Below are 18,748 nucleotides of genomic sequence, written 5' to 3'. Positions count from 1 at the left end.
TGATATCATACATGGGAAGAGCAACTTCTAACCAAAATACTTTTGTATCATGCATACACCCACACACACACACACACACACACAGCACTAGGGATAAGCATTTATGGCAAGGTGCAGTGGTGTGTGATTGGCACACAGCAGGCTAGAACAGTGTGGGGTGGGGAAATTTGGATACAAGTGCGAACGTGTATTCTTTCACAGTGTACAAAAAGGATCCCTTGTACCTTCAGGGGAAAAGGTAAGGCATAAAAGATCACATGCAGTGCCTAGGCCAAATGCTAAACCAAGTTAAAACTTTCCCTGGAATAATATGTTCATCAGTGAAGTTTTCTATAATGGGGCAATTTTATTTACTGCCTCTTCTGCCAAATTAAAATACTATGAAAAACATGCAAATCAGTACTTATGAAAAGAAAGGATATTCAATTAATTTTTAGACTTATCTTGGTTATGTTAATTTAATGATTTAGATTGCTTAGACTGTCATTAAGCAAAGTACATACTTTTTTTTTTTAATGATGAATTCATTTGGCCCAGAGGACTATTAGGTTGAGAAAAATTGTTTTCAAAAAGTGAAAATGATCAACCTTAATTATCATCAACCTGAACGATAATTAGAATGTTATAAAAATAAATGTGATGAATATATTTCCAATCAAATGTATTTGCATTTATTGTATTTGTAAAATGTATTTGCATTTTCTTAAATAATATAGTTAGTTTATTTTTTAAAAAATAAGTATTTATTGACTGTTAGCAAAGGAAATCTATATTTTCATCAGAGTTATTTTTGTACTGTTTTGTCAGGCAATATCTAATTGAATATATATTTCATACTAACATTCCTTATATACTGTTTGGTTACTGAAAATTTAAATACACACCTCTCCCAAAGAGGCAACTATGTGTTATTATGAAAATTCAAGGCAATGAATTTTTAAAGAAAATGAGTTAGGATAATCACATAAAACTAATTGGATCATGTGAATTTTTCCCCCAGGGATGAAAATTGAAGAAGTAGGTAGCTACAGTGGGAACAACTATGAAATTTTAGTAGAAAAGAAAAATAGTTGAGGAAGTATTATAATATAGGAATATATAACATAGGAATATAATTAATAACTGCTTTAAATAATCTTTGGTCTAGATACTTGTTATGAAATAAAGATCACTTCACTGTTCCTCTAACAGTAGTCTGTTGTGTGTTCACCTAGTTATGTCTATTCTTAACTGAGATTTGTGGTGAAAATCATCTGGAGAGGTATTTTTAATTACACTTTATTCCAGAAATTTTAATTTAGTAGACTGTACTGTTTGGATATGATTTCCCAAGCTAAATGCTCAGCTTTGGGTATATTTAAAATTTAATTAGAGTGAATATTGTGGATCTCCAAGCCAAATTACTAATATGCTCTACTGTAGATTACATTTCTAAACACAGCCATTCTAATTGGAGGTGTGTCCTTGTTATCTATTTTAAATCAAACATTTCTAAGAATGCTGAAATCAAAACCAAAATCATTCATTTACTCTAAAGAATCTCAACATATATTAACATTAAAAGTAGTTTCTAAAGATACATAAATTGGATAAAGCATTTTATTTTTGACTTATTTTTAGGTCTCTATTTTCTGGCAAGAGGAGCTGTTTTTAGAACTTATTTGTACAAATAAATGTCCCATCTATTTTGCAACTACTTTTGTCAAAGTGTATGATTATTTTCTCTGCAGAGAATATTATAAGATACATGTGATATTTCTGTTTAATATATATTTTTTAATTATTTTAACCAAACAAATAACTCTGTTCATAGAATGAAAGATAACATTTCAATTTTTTTTTTTACTGAGTGAAGAGAGACAAAGGGAATTGTTAGAAAAAGAGAATATCCTTAGCTGAAGGGGATTGATGGTTGTTCAGCTTTAAGTGTGCAGGGGTCTGTGTTTCCCCACCCAACACTGCCTGAGTGCAGAGGATGCTGTCTGCTTTTTTTTTTTTTAACTGATGACCGCATTCTTCTACTTAGAGTTAAGAAAATGAATTTACCGTGTCTGAGAAACGGTAAAACTTCTCCAATGCAAAAGCTTCTGTCTGTGGGAAGGTAAAGTGGACCAACAGGGATTGAGAAACCAGAGAATCAAGTCATAGATGGTTAAAATATAATAGCACAATTGGCTTTCATTGCACAGATCATCTTAACAAACGTATATATCAATTAATAGTTTCTCACATACACAAGCTATCCAGCCCCAGAGTATGAAGTAAAAAAAAAAATGAATTTCTTTACTGCACTATATCTTAATTACAATATATGTTCACTGAGTATTTCATATGGTGATTAGAAATATAATCAGATGTTAATGTTTTTGCACTTTGACACTTTAGAAAAGTGCCAATCACTAGAAAAATTAATCTTGCTGTCTTTCGGTGAGCTAAATAATAAACGGTGTCAAATATCTTTATCCCAATACACTTAGAGGTGGTAAAACTGAAAAAAGAGTTGGTATGGATTTTTTTAAGGAGGAACCAGAAATGAATGTCTAAGCTTGTAGAGCATTGGTGGGTGCAGAAAAGGTCTGAGCTCTCATCTCCCCTTGGAACACCACCTGCGTACGACTCCTCATTTCTGGTGTTGGCAGCACGTGGCTGATACATCCTATACTGAAGGAAGGAGGAGAAAGGTAGAAAAATGTAAAAGAAATGTGAAAAAGTGAATCAAACTGAGAGGGGGAAATAAGTATTGCTTTACTTTTGATTCACGATGTTGGAAGGAAAAATTGTCTTGATGAGTCATTCAGTGGGGAAAAAAATGACCACACCTTCACTCCTGGGATACGGAATGCTCTGTCTCATCACAGTGTTTCAGCCTGTGCCAGGCATCATGAGAAAAAGGAGCAAATGAGAAGTAAGGGAGGTTAGAAAGAAGTGGAGGGGTAGAGGAGAGGGCAGAGTGAGAAAAGTGTAAGGACACCCGCAGACTAGGAGAGGTTGGGGGCAGGAGATAAAGTTAATCTCTCCACGAAAATATATGTTAACATATAAATGATATGCTTTAATGTTTATTTTAAAAAATGGTCAAATACAAGCTCTGGCATTGTTTTTCTGTCAGCCGTCTTACCCAGAGTATTGCAATGCTGAAATTTCTCCCATGCTACAGAGTCACGGGATGTTTACTGGAGCAGGTGATGATTCTGAGGAGTCAGTTAGACACTACTGAATAAATTATAGCTTCAGATGTTTAAATTGAGTAGACTCAGCACTGAGAGATCATGGCTTAGGGATTTTTAAAACATTTTATAAATATATAAATTACAGTCAGTCCTTCAGAAATTCCTTAAAAATTAAATTCTTAAAAATGCATGCTATATATAAACCAGACTATTCATTTTAAGATTTGAGCATGTTTCGACTTAACTATCTCAGTATATTGGGTTCTGGTCACAGTTTTCCCTGTAATATATGACTTTGCCATTTCTCTATAGCTTGAGACCATTTGCTTTTTTAAAATGTCAGCTGGCACATTCACATTAAAAGTAAACTCAAAGATAGGTTGGCTGATAGAAACTCTTTCAGAAAAGGATAAGGGTTGATTGAAATTATGTGCATATAAAGAGAGATGACATTATAAGTCTTATTAGAGGGGAACAACCTCATCCTGTACATCCAAATCCAATTAGAAGATTGTTTCTACAGTTTCCTGTGGTCTCCCAAGGATATTCCTGATTTATCAGGTGATAGCAAGGCAAAAATACACCTTACTGTGTTTCCAGTGGGGATCCAGAAGAAATGTCTCAAAAATACAAAAATACATATAAAAAAGAGACCACATAGCTTTATGTGAACATCAGAGTATTATAAAATAAATAGATAACATTTGATAAAAAAATTCAAGGAATTAGTTCAAAAAAAGAAAAAAGTAATAGCAATAGTTTATGACTTGTGTCAAGTAAAGCCATCAGAAACATTACAGTGATGCAAATAAGAAATGATAGATTTTACTAGTTGAAGCAAAAAATGATGTTGTTCCAGGACAGATATTAGAAAGCAGTCAATAAAGCTCTCATGTCACCAGATCTGCTGTGTAAAGTATTGTAAAGCAGCTAGATGTTATTATTTTCTCCCTGAAGCAATTTTTGACAACGTAAGTTTCAGTTGGACAAAATCAAAGAACAGTCATCTCTTTGAGTTTCTGTCTCCATTTTCTTTCTGTACATCCCTATTAAACATAACAAATTCACTTTCCAGGGAGAATTGTATCCCAAGGAACTTCATGCATTTAATCACTTACCTTACTCCTTCTCTTTCGTCGAAATCTCAGAAGTTCTTTGTGTTGTCTTGATACAAAATTTACCGCTGCATATTCCAGAAGTGCTGAAAACACAAAAAGGAGGCACACTGCCATCCAAATATCAATAGCTTTGACATATGAGACCTAATCAGGAAAGAGAGAGTGAGAAAAGTGACTTGTTACCTCCATGGAGAACAAAAATGGACATCTGTTCCTAAATTATACCATTTATATACTAGTAATTTTTTACTTAAAATTTTTGCAAGTTTTATGTATTAGTTGTACATTAAAATGTGTATTTCTTGCTAACATTTTTTTTTTCAAATGAAGCACTAGACCAAATATATGATGAAAGAAAATAAGATGAAATGTAATTTTATCTTCAGGGTAAGATAGTATCATACTTGAAAAGTATGCAGTAACATTGAAAGATACCTGCAGAGTAGCAGAACGCTTGAGAAAGTCTGAAGCAATATTGAGATATAGAAAATACTATTGAACTTGTAGCTTCATATTTTCTTAAGTAAAATTTATTTTTTACTTTAAAATAATTTTAAACTTACAGACATGTTGATGGAACAACTGGGAGTAAAAAGAACTCCCAAGTTCAACAGTTGTTAATGTTTACTTACATTTCTCTCCCCTCCCTTAATCTCGATCTCATGTTTTTCTCCCTGAATTATCTGACTATAATATGCAGACATGATGCCCTGATACCTATGTGTTTTTCTAAAAGGACACTCTCCTACACACACTCAGTTGACCCTTCAGGGCTCAGGATAAATTTTGCCAAAATCTGATGCAGAATCCTATGACATCTGTGCTTACCTGAACACACTGCACTGTAATTGCTTATTTCTTGTTTTCTTTTTGTTTAGAGTGTGAACTCTTTGAGGACAGATGGCATTCATTTTGTTCACCACCACAGTAGTGTCTGACCGATGTGTGCATATTTGCTGACTGAATGAGCAGATAAATGAAGGTGCAAAATGTTAAAACACCAGAGAGGAGGGAGCCATAGATATTGATTCATGTGGAAATTCCCTATCTCGAGTGATGCTCTGTTAATACCTTGAAATGAATTGATTTTCTTTTAAAAAGAAGTGTCAACTTACACCACTTCCAATGGTGTCAATTTACATGTGAGATGTGCCAACATGCAGGCCCTTTGCAACTCCTCCTGTATCTTAAATGTGATTTCTGCTGATCAGAAAGAACTCTACCAAGCAGAGATGTATGCCCTCAATTTATTCCATGGTTATGCTAATTGTCCATATGTTTGTAAAGCGTAGATTTAAATCTCATGAGTTCTGCGATTGTGTCAGAAATTTCTGGCTGCCCTCAAATGCATATGATCCCAGAAGATGTAATACAGTTTTTTTCCTTGGGAAAATAGGACTCATAAAGTGTGTGTGCATTTTTTTCAACAACCTGGATCTATAATGACATGAACCAAGAGATCAAATAAGAAATTTGGTTTTCAAATGAACCTGACAACTGTTTTCCTATGACAATAGAACTATGCAAACATCATCTATGCAGCCCACATTCTGCTTCTTGTGATCAATACTTGATTGCTGAGACTGAAAAGTCAACTCTCCTCATCCTCTTCTCTGACTCCCACCAACTTCAATTCTCTCTCTCCTCCATCCTCACTGACCCTCCAAAGCCAGCAAGCACAGGCCCTGGAAGGCTTGGGACTCTAGCACTAGTAACTTTAAAATAACACAGCAGTGGGCCTTCACTGGTGGTTAAGTGGATAAGATTCTGTATTTCCAATGCAAGGGGCATGGGTTTGATCCTTGGTCAGGGAATAAGATCCTATATGTCATAAAGTGTGGCCAAGAAATAAAAATAAATAAATAATTTTAATTATTCTACCTGTTTAAAAAAATAAATAAAATAAAACAGCAGTTTCCTCACCAACACATTGACAACATATTCATGACATACGACACTCATCGCCTGTGATTCTGGCACCACCTTGTTTCCACCCACTCCTGCCCCTGTCCTTTGTGGCAGCCTCATTCTAATCCAGCCAATCCCCCTGGACCACCTTGCCATGGCCCCATCGTTCACTGTGCTATTGGAAACTTGACCTTATTTTAAGTAACAATCTCTCCTGGGTATTATTCCTTGGGTACAGGAGTATGAGAAAAGGAAGCGTAATGTTTGCTGACTAGACACACTAGTCAGGAGGACCGTTGTCTTAGAAACCAACCCAAAGCCATGTGTGGAAGACTGCTTCCTTCCTGAAGCTCGTTCTTCCCCTGGCTCCTTGATCTGCATTCTCTGGTTTCCTCCCTCCATCCCACCTGATTCGGCTCTCTAGGCCTTTCCTCTTCTTCCTGAGATCCTCAGAGACAGGGCCTGGGCCCCTTCTGTTCTCACACTGAAAGTTCTCACTTTCAGCCCTTAACTATTACTTTGGATCCAATTTCTCCTTTGCACTCAGGGCCTCCCATCTCCGTTTCCTGACTAAACCTCCCCCTAGCCAGTTTCTTTAGTAGCCTTTGGATGTCTCATGCTCTTCACACTTCATTTGACTGAAAAAGAAGCTAGGAATCTCTACTGGACTCAACCAGCAAACACACACAACTGCCTCTTCCTCCTCATTAAAGGCTAGAATCTATTCATCTCCAAATCTCACATCAAAAAACCAAGTCTGGGAATCCTGATGCTGCTGCTGCTGCTAAGTCACTTCAGTCGTGTCCGACTCTGTGCGACCCCATAGATGGCAAGCCCACCAGGCTCCCCTGTCCCTGGGATTCTTCAGGCAAGAACACTGGAGTGGGAATCCTACCTTTTAGCTATTTCTGAAATTCATCGTTTTCTGTCCTTTCTTACTGACATCGTATTGCGTATTGATCTCAACCACCATAATCTGTTTCTCAGTTTCTCTTAGGGCTGAAGTTACAAAGATAGTAAGACAAACAAGGTATATCTTTTTTTAAATTGGGGTACTATTGCTTTACAATGTGGTGTTAGTTTCTGCTGTATACAACAAATGAATCAGCTATGTGTATACACACATGTATTCCCATCTGGGACCTCCCTCTTACCCCTCATCCCCCTCTAAGTCACCACAGAGCACTGAACTGAGTTCCCTGTGTTATTGGAACCAACATTCTAGAGTGGGGAAATAAACAGCGAAAATAATCACATAAATAAAGATAAGAGAACTGCAATAATGAAACCCCTGTAAGGTCATGGGAAAGGGACAGTGTGACGGGGGCTGTTAGGTGGGTACAGTTCCTGAAGGCCTCTCTGAGGGTGTGATACAACGACCATCTCAGGCCACTTTCTTACTTGCCCATCATTCTTCATGTTTCTTCCCCTAGTTCTTGGCAAAGAGACCAATGGACAAGCTCCATCCTGCCTCAGCAGCTTTGAACTCCCTCTTACTTCTGTCTGAAACACTCCTTCCTCTATGGAAACCTTGTTAAATCCTTCAGACTTTGGCTTAAAAGCCGTGATTTCAGGGAAACCTTCTCCAAATGCTCAGCCCTTCTCACCTTCTTACCTCCACTTTCCTCCTTGAACCCATCTCTCAGATGACTCATTGCAGTTGTAAAGATATTCATCTGTGGGTAGTTCTTACAAGGTGACTACTGGAGAGCATCATTTAAATGCCACCCCCCCTTCAGCTAATTACTCTGTTCCACAGCCCCTAAGGGCCATTTTCCTAAAACTTTGGGTGGAGGAATGAAAAAATGAATATGTCCCTGAGGATTTCAAGGTGAAATATCTATACTGATATTTTAGCAAACTATGTGTTGACAGCAAACACCAAATAATTAATCTTATTATTGGCCTTGCCCCACTGTATCCTCATTATCCATTTACATATCTTTCTCCTTTTAGACTAATGTATCTTGTGAGTTTAGGCAAGGGCCAGGTCTTATTCACCTTTGTGTTTCAAGGACCTAACACAGTGCCAGTTATATGACGGGCTCTCAGATAATATTTAATTGATTGAACCCTGTGGAGTGATTTGCAATCACTGGCCATTTATTATTAGAGAAATAATTATAATAACTAGCATGCCAGGAATGTTCTTAGGAGTGTCTGTAGAACTACTGAGCATTCTTAGTAATGGTCCGAAAGTAACACTTTTAATCCGCACAACTATTCCTCTTTTAAAGGTGAGGAGACCGAGACATGTGAAATAACTTGTCATTATATACACTCAGTTCAGTTCAGTTCAGTTCAGTAGCTCGGTCATGTCCGACTCTTTGTGACCCCATGGACTGCAGCATGACAGGCTTCCCTGTCCACCACCAACTCCCAGAGCTTGCTCAAACATGGCCATTGAGTCAGTGATGCCATCCAACCATCTCATCCTCTGTCGTCCCCTTTACACTACCCTGTGTAAAACAGATAGCTATTGGGCAGCTGCAGTATAACACAAGGAGCTCAGCTCAGTGTCCTGTGATGACCTGGAGGGGTGGAGTGGGAGGGAGGTTCAAGAGGGAGGGAATATATATGTAAGTATAGCTGATTCATTGTTGAATCATTGTTGCACAACAGAAATTAACACAATATTGTAAAGCAATTACAGTCCAATAAAAAAATAATATCACATAGCTACTGCTATACACTGAATATGGTCCTTCAAAAATCCTGATGTTGAAATATACCTCTAAGGTGATGGTAATAGGAGGTGGGATCTTTGGGGAGTGGTTAGGTCATGAGGGTAGAACCCTCGTGAATGGGATTAGTGTTTTTATAAAAAGGACCCCAGAGTGTGTGTTGCCTCTTCCATTATGAAAGAACGCAGCCTGTAGATTGCCATCTATGAACAAGGCAGTGGGCTCTCACCAGACACTGAATCTGCCAGCACCTTGATCTTGAACTTCCCAGGCTCTAGTTTCTATTGTCTATAAACCACCTCATCTATGATATTCTATCATAGAAACCTGGACAAACTTAGGATGCTACTAAGTTGCAAAGCTAGGATTTGAATACAGGTCATCTGGCTAAAAAATCTGTAAATCAACTACTATTCTACATCACCTGGTTATTAGGCTCCTTCTATTTAAGCTACCACCATAAGTTAACAACGGTGAGCACACTAAATAGAAATAAGTATCTGTATCTTAATATTCCAGGCTCTTCAATTTTTACATGATAGTTAAGGGTTAAGTCATTACATAGTATACACATTGGAGGGTTCTGTATGTTTGCTGATCCTAAAATCCGACAATAAACTTCCTAGTAGACAACGTAGAAAAGGAGTTGTGAGAATGTAATTACCACATTAAAAACCAAGTATTTGCTCTGCAGAAGCGAAACTCTATCAGGGAAACATTTTATCCTTTGAAATACAGTGAGAGTCCCCTCAACAATATTCTTACATTAGTTCGGGTGAAGTGTTTTTATGAGACAGTTGTCTACTTGCCACGTGATATTCTGGGAAGAGATCAGCTTGATAAATTATCACTTGAATGTACAGATAGCTGGGTTACGGCAAAGCCTTATCTTTTTCATGTTAAAAAATTAGTTTTATAATGTGAGGAAGGAATATATAAGCATCATTGATTCTACAGACTTCTTAGATCATGTGTTTTTTTTTCCAGAAAAATTGTCTATTTATTTTAATCTGAATGAACTTTTTGGCCAACCCAATACTTTGCAATGTCATCATTAGAAAACAGAGAAAATCTGCTTCTGGAGTCCTGAAAAGATGCATATTGGATTTTATCATTATTACTTATCCTGGTTATAAGGATTGGGATCTAGTCCCCTTGACCTTGGGAAGCATTCATGTTCAGGAAACTTGCCTAAGCATGAATTTCTTTATATCTTTTTCCAATGATTCAAAGAAGTGGGCATAGGAGGATTCAAGCTAGGATTTGATAAGAATAACAAACAACCCCAAATCTCACTGGCTTGAAACAGCAAAGCTCAATCTATGTCCACTCAGAGCTGATGGAGACTCTGGACAAGCGTCGTCACACTGTGACCTCAGCTCCTAGTGTGGTCACTCTCTGGAACACTGGTGGTGACCACAGCAGAGGAAAACTAGGGCACAGGTCATCTCACATTTGGTAATAAATACTCCAGGCCAGAAGAGGCACAGATCATTGGGCTCAAAACTCATTGTTTATGTGTTTGTGCCTGTATGCTCAGTCATGTCAGGTTCTTTGTGACCCTATCGGCTGCAGGCGGCCAAGCTCCTCTGTCTATGCGATTCTTGAGGCAAGAATACTGGAATGGGTTACCATTTCCTCCTCCAGGGGATCTTCCAGAGCCAGGGATGAAACTGAGTCTCTTGCCAGAACTATTTACAGTCAACATGACAAGAACAGACCTGGGAGGTGCAACCTCATCGTGTGTCTGGAAGGAGACAAAGTTCATAGGTGGCAAAGTGAGTGGAGGTGGGGAAGGGTCTACTCTGTGCTTCTGAAAACAAACAAACAATAAAAAGGATTCTGATAAGTCCAGCATTGAAGACAAGTGTGGACTGTGATCTGCTCACCGTGATATCTTGAAGGGAGAACTAGAGCAGCTTTCAGTTCTGTTCAGTTCAGTCTCTCAGTCATGTCCAACTCTTTGTAACCTCATGGACTGCAGCATGCCAGGCCTCCCTGTCCATCAGCAACTCCCAGAGTCCACCCAAACCCATGTCCATCAAGTTGGTGATGCCATCCAACTATCTCATCTTCTGTCATCCACTTTTTGTCCTGCCCTCAATCTTTCCCAGCATCAGGGTCTGTTCAAATGAGTCAGCTCTTCGCATCAGGTGGCCAAAGTATTGGAGTTTCAGCTTCACCATCAGTCCTTCCAATGAATATTCAGGACTGATTTCCTTTAGGACGGACTGGTTGGATCTCCTTGCAGTCCAAGGGACTCTCAAGAGTCTTCTCCAACACCACAGTTCAAAAGCATCAATTCTTAGGTTCTCAGCTTTCTTTATAGTTCAACTCTCACACCCATACGTAACCACTGGGAAAACCATAATCTTGACTAGACAGACCTTTGTTGGCAATGTCTTTGCTTTTTAATATGCTGTCTAGGCTGGTCACCATCTGCAGTGACTTTGGAGCCCCAGAAAATAGAGTCTGACACTGTTTCCACTGTTTCTCCACCTATTTGCTATGAAGTGATAGGACCAGATGCCATGATCTTAGTTTTCTGAATGCTGAGTTTTAAGCCAACTTTTTCACTCTCCTCTTTCACTTTCATCAAGGGGCTCTTTAGTTCTTCTTCACTTTCTGCCATAAGGGTGGTATCATCTGCATATCTGAGGTTATTGATACTTCTCCTGGAAATCTTGATTCCAGCTTGTGCTTCTTCCAGCCCAGCCTGTCTCATGATGTATTCTGCATATAAGTTAAATAAGCAGGGTGACAATATACAGCCTTGACGTACTCCCTTTCCTATTTGGAACCAGTCTGTTGTTCCATGTCCAGTTCTAACTGTTGCTTCCTGACCTGCATACAGATTTCTCAAGAAGCAGGTCAGATGGTCTGGTATTCCCATCACTTTCAGAATTTTCCACAGTTTATTGTTAGCCACACAGTCAAAGGCTTTGGCATAGTCAATAAAGCAGAAATAGATGTTTTTCTGGAACTCTCTTGCTTTTTCAATGATTCAGCAGATGTTGGCAATTTGATCTCTGGTTCCTCTCCCTTTTTTAAATCCAGCTTGAACATCTGGAAGCTCACGGTTCACGTAGTGAAGGCTGGCTTGGAAATTTTTGAACATTACTTTACTAGCATGTGAGATGAGTACAGTTTTGCGGTAGTTTGAGTATTCTTTGGCACTGCCTTTCTTTGGGATTGGATTGAAACCTGTTTCAGTTCTGTGACCACTGCTGGGTTTTCCCAATATGCTGGCATATTGAGTGCATCACTTTCACAGGATTTGAAATAGCTCAACTGCAATTCCATCACCTCCACTAGCTTTCTTTGTAGTGAGGCTTCCTAAGGCCCATTTGACTTCACAATCTAGGATGACTGGCTCTAACTGAGTGATCACACCATCGTGATTATCTGGGTCCTTAAGATCTTTCTTGTACAGTTCTTCTGTGTATTCTTGCCACCTCTTCTTAATATCTTCTGCTTCTGTTAGGTCCAGACCATTTCTGTCCTTTATTGAGCCCATCTTTGTATGAAATATTCCCTTGGTGTCTCTAATTTTCTTGAAGAGATCTCTAGTCTTTTCCATTCTGTTCTTTTCCTCTGTTTTTTTGCATTGATCACTGAGGAAGGCTTTCTTATTTCTCCTTGCTATTCTTTGGAACTCTGCATTAAAATGGGTATATCTTTCCTTTTCTCCTTTGCTTTTTGCTTCTCTTCTTTTCACAGCTATTTGTAAGGCCTTCTCAGACAGCCATTTTGCTTTTTTGCATTTCTTTTTCTTGGGGATGGTCTTGATCCCTGTCTCCTGTACAATGTCATGAAGCTCTGTCCACAGTTCATCAAGCACTCTATCAGATCTAGTCCCTTAAATCTACTTCTCACTTCCATTGTATAGTTGTTAGGGATTTGATTTAGGTCATACCTGAATGGTCTTAGTGGTTTTCCCCACTTTCTTCAGTTTAAGTCTGAATTTGGCAATAAGGAGTTCATGATCTGAGCCACAGTCAGCTCACAGAGCAGCTCTGTTAAAGGGCAAAACTCACTGCTTTAGAGAGAGCAGCTGTTAAGTAATGAGAAGACGACAGAGGGGGCGAAAAAAAAAAAACAGTGCTGATCTTTAACTCCACATTTGTTCAAACCATGTCAGGTCAGAGTTCAGTAAAATTAGTCATAAGCAGGTTACAAAAGAATCCAGATAGGGCTCTGAAGCGTTGATTTAATCTACTTAATCTAGCAGAGATTATTCAGATTATAAAGACAGGCAGGCTGCCAGGTAAATTTAGGCATGTGAATGGTGTGCTTGTACCACACAGGGTCTCAAAAAAAAAAAGAAAAAGACTGTGCCTCCAAGTACGGACCACACCTCAGGCTGTATTCCTCTTTGATTCAGAGGAAGAGATGGCTCGCACGTATCTCAGGCAATTCTTCATAAATCAATTTTGTAAGGCAAGTTTTTGGTGAAATAATTAAGTAGCAACAATTTTAGATTATATTTCTTTACAAGATCATTGACTGAGCTAAACTATATGAATGGCACCATCTGCTGTAGTTGAGAGGCTTCTTGTCAAGATACATAACTTTATCTTACCATGCATAGAAATGATCAAATGGATAGCCTTAGGACAAATACTGTCCTGGTGGTAGATGATAAGACATGAATGGGTAAATATTGATTAGACTATAAGCCAGACTACTAAGTTATAGCAAATTATACTTACTAATTTATAAGTTATAACCCAGACTACTATTAATCAAGAATTTCTAGAAATAGAAATTTATAGTGCACTTATAAGAAGCACAGCTTTGAAGGATAAGAAACTGATTAAACCAGAAAGTGGTGTGAATCTCCAAATCCAATGCAAACCAACACACAGGCACTCTACAGGGTTAATATCCCAGGACAGTGAGCATTTTCTCAATTCTTCTCTCAGTTCAAATTTGCTTTTTATTTGAGAAAGAGGTATAACAAACATCACAGTATATTGCTTTTGATTAGCTAAAACAGTCCTTTCAGTAGGGTGATTCATTCTCCATTGGATGATGACCAATCCTGGTAAATTCTCCCAGTTCCTGTGAATTGTCGAATCGATGAGTAATTCTGGCTGTGGAATGGGCAAGTGGCTCAAAGGATTTTTTCTGAGTTATGCTGAAAAATTCCCTGCCTGTGTCATGGCTTTTATCCAAGGAGGGGAGTAGGGGGGTGTTTCAGGTCACATTGGCATTTATTTATCTTTCGATCTGTAAAACCCTAATTGTAGTACACTTAATCCCTCATTTCTTCCAGTGTAAAAGCTGTATAAGAATTTTGAATATTGTAATGCTTATAAGAAAAAATATTATATTAGTTTCAAAATTATTTTGAGTTTCATTTAAGACTAAAAACCAGAGAGATGAAGGAAAAAAAATAACTTTTTTAAGTGTTAAAGTAAAATGAAGCAAACGGAAAAAAAAAATGAACTGTCTGCAGAACTGTGTTCTTGGAATTCTAGGTGGTGAATCACGCAGATTTTGTGAACTCTGATGTTTATCATCCTGGAGGGCAATTCACAACTGCAGAATCCTACACGTTACGTTCATACTAATTATGATCCTCATAAACTTAGTAAATGAATGATGCTTTGCATAGAGTCTTTATTTGCCATGTAAAGGCTTTTGCTTTAAGAAATGAAATGTATCAGAGAGTCATAATGGCAGAACTGCATTATATCCTAAGTCATGAACTTGACAAATCTTTCCAATCACCAGATGAGAAAAACACAATTAAAAAGGGTAAGGTATTTTGAAAGGTAACTCTGACTTTTGCTTCAGTTAAGGGAGCTTTATTGCCATCTTTTCTATAGGACATGATTCTTAAGACTAGCAAAAAAAATCTAGATGTTGCTAGAAATGCTACTTAGGTGCACATTGTTACTGACATTTGTTAATATTTTTTTGTGTGTGACCTGCTTAAGGAAAGTCGAATTACATTTGTGACTTCTCTCCCCTGTGCATTTTTGCACTGAAAGTTTTGTATTTCTAGAACATCATCTTTATTATACCTAAATACCTTTCCAATCCCTTTTCCCAACACCTCAAGATCTGACATTTTCATATTTAACTTCAACCAGAAATCAGGAAGACAGATAAAACTTATAAGCTATGTCTAACACTGATTTGGGGACCAAATTCTTTATTCCCTTGGCAAAGGGGGAGTTTTACATCAGATTTTATCTGTCGGTGGGGAGGGTGGGCCATGGTATGGACTGTAGGATTTATGTGAACACAGTAAAGAGAGTTTAAGACATTAAATAGGGTAAAATTGGCTCCAAGTTGCATAAACACCTTTTGTTTGTAAACTTAGTTTGATGTTAAAGCTCCTGTATTATATCATTTCAAACATTTTTAAACTTTGTGATTTGATCGTGTGTTTTCTCCCAATTGTGCCATCAGATTTAAGAACTTATGTCACGGCTCTGTCTCTGTGTCATCCACAGAGGACCTGCTTGATAATTGCTAAATTCAACTGAATGAGACCTAGTAAGCCTATTAATTGTAGGCACTAAGATCAAATATAGAACCAGAGACAACTATCAATTTCTATTCTTACTCTGGGATCTACCTATGTTTAGGAATTACTTATTTACTGAAGACAGAAAAAGCAGTAATAAAATTGAATAATATTCATATGTGATATATCTTTTGCTTTTAAAAGAAAGGGCAGGAGTAAATAATTTTTAAAATTTTTGCACCTTTTTTCTTTCTCTTTTTCCTAAGGAATAAGGCAGGGAAAAAAAACTATTAACATATTCAATGAAAATACTTTTAAATTAAATATATTACATCAAATACTGTATTATAATCTTAAATATACTTAATAACTATTGTGTCATGTTAATGAATTAAAAATGAGCCCACTTGTATCATATTTGTATTGAACTTGATTGAAGTAACTTTTGTTAACTATACTTTGAATAGATACTAGAGTATTTTTTCAGAAGATTTTTTTTCTTTAATGTGGACCATTTTTAAAGTTTTTATTGAATGTGTCACAATACTGCTTCTATTTTATGTTTTGGTTTTTTGGCCCCAAAGCATGTGGGATTGTCACTCTCCCACCAGGGACAGAGCTCACATCCCCTTCATTGGAAGGTAAAGTCCTAACCACTGCACCTCCAGGGAAGACCCAATATTAGAATCTTATATTCAAATAGTGAGAATCAAAACATTATCGACAGTAATAGTTATCAATAGGAAAACCTGATTACTATACAACCCATCTCCCCATTTAATTACTGCTGATATTTACAATGTACTCTCCTTTAAAACTGCAGGGTAGTTTTTATTTTTTTTTTTAGAAGAATGAGAACTAATTAGAAATGGCAATAGTGAATACGAATACTTCATTTTCCTTCCCATCCCCTGTCTTTTCAGTGTAATGCCAATAGACCTCCGTGTGCCCACATAATCACGGTATCCAATTATAAATATCTGTTAGATTTATTTTATGTAATCATCATAATCACTTCTATAGTTGATGATTTCAAGAATAAAAGTTAATATGAAAGCTATTGTAATGTTTTTTAAGAACCATCATTTTTATTATACTGCAAGGTAGATACATGCAAATATTTAATACCTTTTTCATTAATTTGGTGATTCTCAGGGGCACATTTGATTCTTCATAAATAAAAAGTAATTCAACTGAGTTTCTACATTCTTTTTGGAGGGACCAAAAATGGCATATTCTTGCTTTTTAAGTTAACTACTAAGCAAAGTTTAAAACCTCACATTGTCTTTAAATATCTGCATGACATTTACTCTATAGACGTATATCATGTTCTGAGGATAAAAATATGTAAAAATTTTGAGGCTATCCTCTCAAAAAGCTACTCCCGGCGGGTTTCACAGACCGGAGAAGGGAAGATACCATTGTATACCTAGACTTTCCTGGAGTTTCCTAAAGCAATTCTTTCTAGAATCATAGTTTATAAATTAAAATTATATTTTGTTCCTCTTATTATTTTCTCTATTTCTACCCATCTCAATACTGAATAAAAAATATATTGAATAATTTCCTCAGTGTCAAGATCTTAACAACATATTAATATTAATCAAATATATACTAAAAATAGTTTAATGACTAACACTACTCTCTCTTTCACCTGGGTTAAAATCTAATTCTCCCAAGGAGTATTGCTTTTCCACATCTAAAAAAAAAAAAATTTACAAAATGTTGGTAATCTCAAAGAGCTTGTGAGAAGGGTTTTGAGGTAAGTGGGTCTAGGCTGTAACTAAGCTGTATAACCTTTTCTTGTGCATGGTGGAGACAGAGTCCTAGAGGAAAAAAAGGAGGGAAGACACTTTGAATATACAGCATATACACTAAAATATACTTTGAATATACTTCCTCCTCTTTCTGGACTTTCATTTGCTCTTAGAAGAATCATCTCTGGGCTGCTTCCCTATCAATCTGTAGTTCCCTCCTTGAAGTCTTAGGTCTGGATGTCCCTGGTCAGAACTTTGAAAGTTCTGACTTTTTGACAATTCAGTGTGGCTATCATACACATCTAAAAGTTAACAGGCTTAAGCATAGACCTCTTTGACCTTCCTCATGAGTAAATATTACGACTACATGCCATTACCCAGCTGAAAGCCACTTTTGACTCCTGATTTTCCCTTAATCCTCAAAATTCAGTTCAGAAGCAAACCCTGTCTCTTTCACCTGCAAATATACTTTCTCTTAAAAAAAAAAAAAAAAAAAACACTACGTCTTTCTAACTCCACCTGCGATGCTTCATCTCTGCAGCTACCAACCTCGCCAGATCATCCTCGGCTCTGAACTACCGTTTTCATGGTAGCTCCTCTGCTTCCATTTTTACCTCTTCTATCTGATCTTCACATAGAAATGAGACTGATCACTCCTCTCAATAAAACCCTTCCAAAAGCCATCCAAAATAAGCGTTATGCTTACCAAGTTTTATAAAACCCTCCATGACATGGCTCTGTGATCACCACCATTTTCCCCCATTCATTCTACTCCAAATAGATAATGTTAGGAAGTATTCCTAAAGTTTTCTAACTTTGAAAAATCGCTGGCAGTAGGATGCATTGTCACCTCTTCTACTCCAAGCTCCAAGAATGAATCACAGGAGTTTTCTTGCTTTGGGCTATCATACTCCTGATTTATGACACTGTTGAGACCAGTGCAACAGGAAATTTCAGAGAGGAATCTCAGTTCTATAGTTCATGAAGTGCTGGCTCAAGTACATTCTCAGAGATTTTCTACTTTGACTTTTACTTGACATATTTCCAAGCTCTTTCTTATCTACAGGAGATGTACTGGCACAGCGCCTGACAAAACACTTAGCAATGATCATAAATTAGTGATTTATCATTTCTTCCTCCCATGTCTGATAATCCCCTATTGTTTTCCTGAATTTAATTTTGTTTTCCTCCTTCCTAGATTTCGTCAATAGGAGAATGGTGGATGTTTCCATGGCAAAATTTTCAGGCATCTGAGGGTTCTTTTGGGAGGGTGAGAATAGCAGGTCTTAAGGGGCATGGTTTCACACTTCTATTCCTAAATCCAGTGTGAGCCCTTGCCCTTTGCCTTTCCAAATCACAATATCAGGAGTGCATTTTTTTCAAGAGACATTTTACCCTTTTGAATGATCTCATTCAATAGGAAAATTTTTGTTTATTCTCAGACTTCAGCATATGCCATCCTGAATTCTAATGTACATAACTGCTGTACATCACCTGTGCCTTAAATACCACAAAGGCTAAGATAATTACTGACTCTTAAGATATCTGTTTGTGAATCAATTCTTTTTTATGGGTCAAAAATAAATCTGCTATCATACTTCCAGTGTCTCTATGATCTGAGAGATAGACT

The 18,748-nt window shown here is 37.2% G+C and overlaps 1 protein-coding gene across 2 annotated transcripts in view; it reads right to left on the bottom strand.

The window, feature by feature from the left end:
- The window catches only part of GLRA3 (glycine receptor alpha 3), a 183,074-nt gene that overhangs the window by 15,158 nt on the left and 149,168 nt on the right, over window positions 1-18,748 (bottom strand). The window contains exons 8-9 of one of the 2 annotated variants that reach the window (XM_070292284.1): window positions 4,289-4,432; window positions 2,047-2,091 (exon numbers count right to left, since the gene is read on the bottom strand). In XM_070292284.1, the coding sequence (XP_070148385.1) occupies window positions 2,047-2,091; window positions 4,289-4,432 (189 nt within the window). The remainder of the gene's footprint in view (window positions 1-2,046; window positions 2,092-4,288; window positions 4,433-18,748) is intronic. The other variant, XM_069579441.1, reaches the window with a different exon arrangement.

Source organism: Ovis canadensis, chromosome 2 (assembly GCF_042477335.2).
Source record: "Ovis canadensis isolate MfBH-ARS-UI-01 breed Bighorn chromosome 2, ARS-UI_OviCan_v2, whole genome shotgun sequence".
Classification (NCBI taxonomy): domain Eukaryota; kingdom Metazoa; phylum Chordata; class Mammalia; order Artiodactyla; family Bovidae; genus Ovis; species Ovis canadensis.
Note: the sequence above shows the minus strand (reverse complement) of the source record. Positions and strands in the feature narration are given on the sequence as shown.